We start from the raw sequence: 10,621 nt of genomic DNA on the forward strand, positions 1-10,621 counted from the left end.
ATGCTGTTGAAATATACTTTGTGCATTTGATAATAAAATATATTAAACAGTGGTTAGGGCAGCGGACTCGCGGTCATAGGATCGCGGTTTCGATTCCCGGACCGGGCGTTGTGAGTGTTTATTGAGCGAAAACACCTAAAAGCTCCACGAGGCTCCGGCAGGGGATGGTGGTGATCCCTGCTGTACTCTTTCACCACAACTTTCTCTCACTCTTACTTCCTGTTTCTGTTGTACCTGTATTTCAAAGAGCCGGCCTTGTCACTCTCTGTGTCACGCTGAATATCCCCGAGAACTACGTTAAGGGTACACGTGTCTGTGGAGTGCTCAGCCACTTACACGTTAATTTCACGAACAGGCTGTTCCGTTGATTCGGATCAACCGGAACCCTCGTCGTCGTAACCGACGGAGTGCTTCCATTCCATATTAAACACGACTCAAGAATATACCTACTTTATTGTGGGTAGATTGAAATATCGAATTCCAGTTATAAAGATTTAAGGTGAGGCTTTTTAAGTTCACAAGCTTTAGGAATTAAAGTTTGAATCATTTATTACGAGTGACAAAATTTCTGTCGTCCAGTAGAACTGTGTCAGTCAGTTGAAATTTTGCTAAAATGACTGAAAGTATAACGATTTCTCTCTATATGGTAATGGTAGCTAGACATGCTTAGATATATTTCTTTTATAGTTTTTACCCCAACCACGACTGTGTGCTAAAGAAGATAGCTTTCTAACCACGTAATTTCAGGCTCGGTCCCAAAGCGTGGTACCTTGTGCAACTGTCTTCTGCTATAGCCTTTCATCGCACTTCGCAGAAACTCTGGAATCCCGTTGTGCGTACATACATACATACATACATACATACATACATGCATGCATGCATGCATGCATACATACATGTATGTTTGTGTGTATGTATTTCTGATCTTGATCCAAAATTTGAAACCATTATTTTGTAAATGGAAAAAAAGCAGAGTGATAGGAGAGGAAAAGGCACACAAAAGCTGTATATTAATTTGGTTATTATTATTAATTTAGAGGAATATTTTGAAGAATAACTTCGATATACTTACCAAAAAGTGGAGGGGTAAATAGACCCGCAATTCCACTGGTGACACTTACAAAGCTGTATGCCTTTGTCGAATGTTGTATGCCGACGGATTCAGTGGTCAGCACCAGTCTGAGTGAAACAATGAACCCTGAGTGAAACAATAAACAAAGAATAGAACAACTAACCATTATATGGCTAAAGCATAAAATTAATGGAATCATAAAAGAGTCTGATAGAATGATGGTTGCGAGCTGGAAGAATTATTGGTGCGTCGGACAAAATGCTTAGCCATATTTCTTCTGGTTTTATATTCTGAATTCAGACGCTGCAGAGGTCGCTTCTGCATTTCATCCTCTGAGGGACGATGAAATAAGCACATGCCGAAAACTGGGGCCGATGCTATCGACTTAACGCTTCTCCTAAAATTCCTATTTTTTTTGCCACAATTTGAAATCCTTAAAAATGGTGACAATGTTGTGTTGTGTCTTTATTACAGTTCCGAACAAATCAATGCTTTGTGAGTGAATTTAGTAGACAGAAACTGCGTGGAAACTCATTACATATGACATACCATATATTTATATGTATATATATATATATATATATATATATATATTATATATATATATATAATATATATATATATACTCTTTTACTTGTTTCAGTCATTTGACTGCGGCCATGCTGGAGCACCGCCTTTAATCGAGCAACTCGACCCCGGCACTTATTCTTTGTAAGCCCAGTACTTATTCTAGCGGTCTGTTTTGCCGAACCGCTAAGTGACGGGGACATAAATACACCAGCATCGGTTGTCAAGCAATGCTAGGGGGACAAACACGGACACACAAACACACACACATATATATATACATATATACGACGGGCTTCTTTCAGTTTCCGTCTACCAAATCCACTCACAAGGCTTTGGTCGGCCCGAGGCTATAGTAGAAGACACTTGCCCAAGGTACCATGCAGTGGGACTGAACCCGGAACCATGTGGTTGGTAAACAAGCTACTTACCACACAGCCACTCCTGCGCCTATATATATATATTTACACACACACACACACACACACACACACACACACACACACACACACACACACAAACACATATATATTATATATATATCTATATATATATATATATATATATATACATACATACACACAATGGACATAAAAAATACAAAGAAAACATTCAGATTAAGCAAACTTCTATCAACACAATTCTGCGGATTTGTTTAAGAAAAAGCTCGTCCGAAATTTAAACATATATTAATATATTGAACATAGTTTCGTAAAAAAAAGCTCGCCATCTTAATCTGTTTATAAATTCAGTGATTTTATGTAGAAGGGATTCCATATAAGTGTCCCTAGAAGGTATAGGGATGTTCTTAGTAGAAATACCTAAAAATTCTTTTTCCGTTAGTGCATTCTATAAGATAGAGCAAAAGTATATTTTTTTTACGAAATATTTAGATTGCTTAGAAGTGGTCAAGTCAAACATGAGACGAACAGGAATAAAAATCTAAAAGGAAACGTTAAGATTAGGCAAACCACCATCAACACACACTTCTTACTGCCATTGTCTTTTTCCACACTACTCAGTGATTAATATTCCTCTTAAATAAGGCAACCAGGTGGCAGAATCGTTAGCACACAACAATCTGTTTTGCGTTCTGAGTTTAAATTCTGTCAAGGTCAACTTCTTTGCCTTTCATCCTTTCAGAGACAATAAAATAAATATCAGCTGAGTACTGGGATTGATTTAATTGAAATAGCCCCTCCTCTCAAACTGATAGTGTAGAGCCAAAATTTGAAACCGGTATTTCTCTTAAACAGATTTGACTAATAATTCAGAAATATTAAATTTCTAAATATCTCATAGAGATATGTACAGTGGTGGGGCGATAGAATGGTTGTATACTGTCAATTTAATGTGACGGTATGGGATTACACCACCGCTGTTTAGCCCTAGGAAGCATCGACGCTTCCTGATGGCTTCGACACATTTTTAAAGACACAGGAAAAATGTGTCGAAGCCATCAGGAAGCGTCGATGCTTCCTAGGGCTAAACAGTGGTGGTGTAACCCCCTACTGTCACGTTAAATTGACAGTATACAACCATTAATAATTCGTCCAAAATTAAAACATCAATATATCGAACATTGAATCTTATTTATTATAATTTATTGAAATACGTTCATTAATTTCATGATATTGATAAGGTTATAAACTCACCGTGTGCTACACTGTAGATGCAGACGACGGGGGCGATGTACTGGAAGCTGTAACAGTATGGCATCATTATGATGGTAATAGCGAATATTAGCATAGAGAAGATGTATAAGTTGTTGCTCCTAAGATGAAGCAAATCAACAAGCATACCAACGAAGATATTACCAACCGTTGTAAATATTCCAAGAAGTGACATCAAAATGGCGGACCTCTGTTGGCTTATTCCAAACGACCAAACAGCGAGAGGGGCAATATACATTATCGTGATTGCACCTACTGTGATAAAATAACGAAAGAGAAAAGATAAAGATAGCGAGCAACACAGAAATGATACAGAGAAAGAGGCAGCTGGATAGATAAAAAGATTATAAGAAAGGAGGAGGCGAAATGGCCCAGTGGTTAGGGCAGCGGACTCGCGGTCGTAGGATCGCGGTTTCGATTATTCCCAGACCGGGCGTTGTGAGTGTTTATTGAGCGAAAACACCTAAAGCTCCACGAGGCTCCGGCAGGGGTTGGTGGTGATCCCTGCTGTACTCTTTCACCACAACTTTCTCTCACTCTTACTTCCTGTTTCTGTTGTACCTGTATTTCAAGGGGCCGGCCTTGTCACTCTCTGTGTCACGCTGAATATCCCCGAGAACTACGCTAAGGGTACAGGTGTCTGTGGAGTGCTCAGCCACTTGCACGTTAATTTCACGAGCAGGCTGTTCCGTTGATCGGATCAACCGGAACCCTCGTCGTCGTAACCGACGGAGTCCTTCCCCCATAAAAAAGGAGATCAATAAATCTAGAATGAGTTTCATTAAACGTCTTTAGTCTTTGCATATTTTGTTGTATTTATGTTAATGTTGCCAAAGTGAGATTATATTTTATTGGCGAAGGAAACGGATGAGCGGCAACATGGTGGTAGACTTTCATGCAACACTTTCAAAATTACAGAAATTTAAACATAAAGTATGAAACGAGAGCAACCAGCGTCCACACGTTGATGGAATGACATCATCAGTTTTTAAGGTACAATTTTATAACAGGCGAAGAGAAAAATTATCATCATTATTATTATTATCATCATCATCATCATCATCATCATCATTATTATTATTATTATTATTATTTATTTTTTTTCTTCTTTCAAATTTGCTTCCATTTCTTGCCGAGTGTCTTCCCGACTCCTAGGGCAAAGAAACTCATAGTATACATTGGTAGGCCATTAAACTAAACTCAATAGTTCGTTCATTTTTTTAAAAATTAAAATACATTTTTGTTAAATTAAAATACATGGGTAGTAATAGTTCTCACATCGACAATGCTCTTCTCAATACGTGTGATGTACCAGTTAAGACAATATTATTATTATTATTATTATTATTATTATTATTATTATTATTATTATTATTATTATTATTATTATTATTATTATTATTGTTGTTATTATTATTATACTTACTCTGAAAGAAAACATAGGATATCATCACTAAGACGAAGTTGATATTTTTCAAAAGTCCAAAACCAATTATATTTGAACAACGTTTCGTCAGCGATCTTCTGCCAACTTCCTGCTCCTGAATAATGGACTCGTCTTTCACTTCGTTTCTCTCTGACGCTGATAGATTCTCCTAAAATCAATAAACAGAGACAACAATTCAGCTAAACATTCATCTGTTAGCTTTTTGCTTGTTTCAGACTGCTGCCATGCTGGGACATCACCTGGAAGAATTTTAGACTCTAATGCTAATTTCTTTATAAAGTCAAGTTATTATTACATTGAACAATTTTGTCGAACTGCTAAGTTGCGGGTTCAGTAACAAACCAACACCGGTTGTCAAACGGTGGTGGAAGACAAAGACAGACACACTCATATACGAGTATATTATATATATATATATATATATATATATATGTGTGTGTTGGTGTGTGTGTGTTGTTGTGTGTGTGTGTGTGTGTGTGTGTGTGTGTGTTGTGTGTGTCTGTGTGTGTGTGTGTATGTATGTATGTATGTATGTATGTATGTATGTATGTATATAGTTCAAATTTATGGAAAAACAATCGACGAAGACAAGTGTATGAGCAATAAACAGGTGTATTAGTCTGACGCTCGGGAAAATGAAAAAAGTCTTTGACGTTTCGGCCTACGCTCTTCAGACGAAAGGAATGAGAGAAAATAAACAGGGAGAGAACGAAAAACTGGTAGTTTTCAGCATTCCAGCATGTTGAATGTTCTTCGCTCTTTCCGGGGCGTTGAATATGCTTCTTTGTCGCTTCCATTATAGCTTTGAAAAAATAACTGTTAACATCGAACTGCACTCTTCAAAATTTGCACTACGAATAAGTACTAGGTAAAATTACTACCTGCTTTTATAGCAAGTTGAGGCAGATATTTCACCCCGTCCCCCTCCAACCTTTAGTTCATGAAATTGAAAAAAACCGCATTATTTATGGGATGGCACAGTACATAGACGCAAAGGTGGCCGTGTGGGAAAAAGTTTGCTTCTGAACCTCACAGTTCCGGGTTCTATCACAGTGCCTGACTCCATGGAAAATTTTCTTCTATGATTACTTCTGTCTGACCAAACATCAGGAGTGGATGATTTGATAGACAGAAATTGAAGAGAAGCCAAGCCCGTTGGGCATTGTTTTTGTGTGTGTGTATGTGTGTGTGTGTGTGTGTGTGTGTGTGTGTGTGTGTGTGTGTGTGTGTGTGTGTGTGTCTCGACAACCGGAGCTGATTTACTTACGTTACCATAATTTAGCGGTTCGGTATAAGAGACCGACAGAATAGGTTTGATAAAAATAAGCAGTTAGGTCGATTATTTGTAGACAAAATATTTCAAGGCCGTGCTCCAGGTTGGCCGCAGTGGGGCGGCTGAAATAAGGATCAGATAGAAGAAAAAAATGTAAATAATATTGTCTAACCGTAATGTGTCTTTCGTCTGAGCTAACAAATGCCTTGTTGACCATTTGGTTTTGTTTCATAATTTCCGTTGAGTCCGATTCTTGGTTTTCTATCACAGAAAATCGGTTCGTTCCGTCTGGTGAGGCTGAAGCAGAAGTTTACAACATTTTTCATACAGTCTGACCTGTTTGTTACTTTGCACATATTATAATTTCTAACTTTAATTCACAATAACACACACACTCATACACACACATGGTGGAAGCACTCCGTCGGTTACGATGACGAGGGTTCCGGTTGATCCGAATCAACGGAACAGCCTGCTCGTGAAATTAACGTGTAAGTGGCTGAGCACTCCACAGACACGTGCACCCTTAACGTAGTTCTCGGGGAGATTCAGCGCGACACAGAGAGTGACAAGGCTGGCCCTTTGAAATACAGGTACAACAGAAACAGGAAGTAAGAGTGAGAGAAAGTTGTGGCGAAGAGTACAGCAGGGATCACACCATCCCCTACCGGAGCCTCGTGGAGCTTTAGGTGTTTTCGCTCAATAAACACTCACAACGCCCGGTCTGGGAATCGAAACCGCGATCCTATGACCGCAAATCCGCTGCCCTAACCACTGAGCCATTGCGCCTCCACACACACATACACATATAAGTACGTATGTATGTATATACATGTACACACACATATATAAGTCTGTATGTACATACATACATACATGCATACATTCATACATACATACATACATACATACATACATACATACATACATACATACATACATACATGCATACATACATACATACATACATACACACACATATGAATGTATATGTGTATGTGTGTGTGTGTGTGTGTATGTAGCCTGTTTTGGGATCTCATCACAGACTGATGAGAGTCGCTGCTGTTACCACGTAAACTAATACTACCCGTTTCATGGTTGAGTGGTGAGCGACTAAACTGGATTCCACACTTGAGTCATAGGAATAAATCGAATAACAAGGGAATTGGGATGAATTAATCAATTTCATTCGGTTACAACCGTTTCCGCTGTAGAAGCAGTGCATTCAGAGCTGAATGCTGGTACATCAGATTTATAGTTTCTTAGGAACCTTTAAAATGAAGCTTATGTTTATTTCGGAATGCTTGTAAATATACGGAAAGGGTTACCTTCGAAACAATAAATATACATAAATAATGGAAAACGATATGCATACATACATAATAACATGTATCCATGCATCATCCATACACATATATGCATGTATGTGTATGTGTGTGTATAATATATATATATTATATATATATATATTATATATATATATATATATATATATATATCAAAAGGATGTGTTATAATACTATTCCACATATACAAAAACAGCCATACCAACAAACCAACTTACCACCATCATCAGCTGCCCCACAGATATCATTATGGTTTCGACACCTGGGCAGTACCATTCAATCCGGCGGTGTCAACAGCACTAAAATAAATGTTGTTCTGGAACAAATATACCAAATAAACCACAACTTTCAAACACATTTACCCAATGTACAACTGTATCGGTAAAAAAATTCAATAAGTAAATCCATCACCAACTCCTAAATATGTAACTAAACAGCGACCAAACCTTTGAATCATACAAAAAATATTTCCTACAGTCTTCCATAGTATAATATAAAAGTGAGAGCTTAACAACCACATTCATTCAATCTAAATACAAGCAAGATTAAACACCGACTTTAAAATTGAACTACAACAAAGAAACACATAAATCTATGTACATCTGTATCGGTATTAATAGTAAACCTACAATAACTAAATTATATACTAAATAGCGACCAGTCTTTAAGTCCATACAAATAAATTATCCCACCAGTTTTCCATAGCTACTGCTATGATAAAAAAAGTGAAAGATTTATATTCAATTCTTTCCAAAACAAAACACGATTGAATTGAATTTAGCGAATAATATAATATGATAGCAATAATAAATCTCTGAACGAGATGTAAACAGTAACTGCTCGACAACGTAAAGTATACTAGCCATCTCAATATGGCTAACCACTAAGGGTGGGTGTTACTGTAGCTTTTCGCCCCAGGAGATCATCGTCTCCAGCTGGCTTTAGGCACACTTTCTGTGCCCTTATTGTATTTACAAAGGGAGGTCATCCCTCTCTCGTCAACCTAAGTGATACGCATGGACTGCAGTTTCGAGGTATTTGCCTCTTGTCAACGTACGGTAATCACCGGTTTTCGATGAGGGGAGACCTGTTTGCAAATATCTATATAATGTTTTTCCCAGTAACTTTCCCAGTAACTTCTCCCAGTAACGAGAGAGGGATGACCTCCCTTTGCAAATACCATAAGGGCACAGAAAGTGTGTCTAAAGCCAGCTGGAGACGATGATCTCCTGGGGCTAAAAGCTACAGTAACACCCACTCTTAGTGGTTAGCCATATTGAGATGGCTAGTATACTTTACGCTGTCGAGCAGTTACTGTTTACATCTCGTTAAGTATACTTTACGTTATAATATGGTAATTATGGGTGAAATACATTATTTCATGATTAAAAAATTAATTATAAAAACACTACATACTCATTAATATATATTAATCTTACAAGCTTTAATGTAAAATTACCATATTATTAAACATAAACTTACCTTTGGGTTCTTTCTGCTCAACATTTTTGTAAACATATTGCAGGGGTCGGCAAAGCGATCCAAAAACAACAATATTCAAAAGCGCCCCTGAAATAAGAAGCAAGGCTCCTCTCGGTCCATAAAACTCTATGAGGTACTCAAGTAACATGTTACCCACTAGTATCCCCATTCCACCACCACAGTTCGATATTCCTATTGCCAAAGCACGCTTCTTTTCGAAATAGAATCCTGCAATGATTTGTCCTGTGAAAAATGATATTCCAAGTGACACACCTGAAAAAAAACAAAAAAAAAACGCTAAAATAATTCCCAATAATACATCATGTCACTTGCAGAGAATCAAAACTTTATTTCTCTGAATTATAGGTTATGACATCAAATGCTAAATTATTTATCTCTTGGAAATGTTTCATAAAGTCTTTTGTTATAACTGTATCTGGTTGATGAGCTTTGAATTCAGCTGGAATTGTGTAAAACCACGCAATCCTCTGCGCAAAGATACCTGCCCTATTATTTCTTTACTGCCCACAAGAGGTTAAACACAGAAGGGACAAACAAGGACAGACAAACGGATTAAGTCAATTATATCGACCCCAGTACGTAACTGGTACTTAACGTATCGACCCCGAAAGGATGAAAGGCAAAGTCGACCTCGGCGGAATTTGAACTCAGAACGTAGCGGCAGACGAAATACCTATTTCTTTACTACCCACAAGGGGCTAAACATAGAGAGGACAAACAAGGACAGACAAACGGATAAAGCAATTATATCAACCCCAGTGCGTAACTGGTACTTAATTTATCGACCCCGAAAGGATGAAAGGCAAAGTCGACCTCGGCTTAATTTGAACTCAGAACGTAACGGCAGACGTAATACGGCTACGCATTTCGCCCGGTGTGCTAACGATTCTGCCAGCTCGCCGCCTACTCTCTGGTATATCAAGTTGGCGAAAGTATTATTGCATACAAGCATGGGTGTATGGTAAGAAACTTGCTTCCCAACCAGATGGTTCTGGTTTCAGTCCCACTGCATGGCATCTGGGGCAAGTATCTTCTACTATAGCCTCGGGCCGACCAAAGCCTTGTGAGTGGATTTGGTAGACGGAAACTGAAAGAAGCCCGTCGTATATGTGTGTGTGTGTGCGTGTGTGTCCACCATTGCTTGACAACCATGTTGGTGTGTTTACGTGCCGTAACTTAGCGGTTCGACACAAAGAACCGTTAGAATAAGTAGTAGACTTACAAATAATAAGTCCTGAGGTCGATTTGTTCGGCTAAAGGCGGTGCTCCAGCATGGCCGCAGTCAAAATGACTGAAACAAGTAAATGAATAAGAGAATATTAATTATCCTCGGCAGCGAATAAGGATGTGTTTGAGATCCATCTAAGACATTTAAGCAAGAGATCGATGCCAATAATCCGTGGAATTCTTCACACATCCAACCTATATCACCCAATACATCCCAAGAACTTTACCTGCAGCTGTATACAATAGTATAGCAATGTGTATGTAAGGGGTGTATGTATATAAGTATGAGGGTTTGGTGATGTATGAATAGTGGAACCAAGGCCGAGATGGCTGGTGATGTAAGTGGTATTGAGGGGAACAAATGTATACGGTGTATGTTGGTTTGGAATGCAGGTTAAAAGAAAATGAGAGGGTGAATTGAGACGAAAAGGCGTGTAAGTTTTGAGAAAAAGATGAACATCTGTTCCCAATGAAGAGGAGAGATGGGGGATCCAGCGTCAAGCTATGAATATA

At 38.3% G+C, this 10,621-nt stretch overlaps 1 protein-coding gene across 1 annotated transcript in view; it reads right to left on the minus strand.

The window, feature by feature from the left end:
* LOC115221547 (monocarboxylate transporter 12-like) overlaps positions 1–10,621 on the minus strand; it is an 83,807-nt gene that overhangs the window by 620 nt on the left and 72,566 nt on the right. The window contains exons 8-11 of the mRNA XM_036510690.1: positions 6,205–6,329; positions 4,739–4,907; positions 3,295–3,567; positions 1,073–1,198 (exon numbers count right to left, since the gene is read on the minus strand). Of these exons, the coding sequence (XP_036366583.1) occupies positions 1,073–1,198; positions 3,295–3,567; positions 4,739–4,907; positions 6,205–6,329 (693 nt within the window). The remainder of the gene's footprint in view (positions 1–1,072; positions 1,199–3,294; positions 3,568–4,738; positions 4,908–6,204; positions 6,330–10,621) is intronic.

This window comes from Octopus sinensis, linkage group LG18 (assembly GCF_006345805.1).
Source record: "Octopus sinensis linkage group LG18, ASM634580v1, whole genome shotgun sequence".
Lineage (NCBI taxonomy): Eukaryota > Metazoa > Mollusca > Cephalopoda > Octopoda > Octopodidae > Octopus > Octopus sinensis.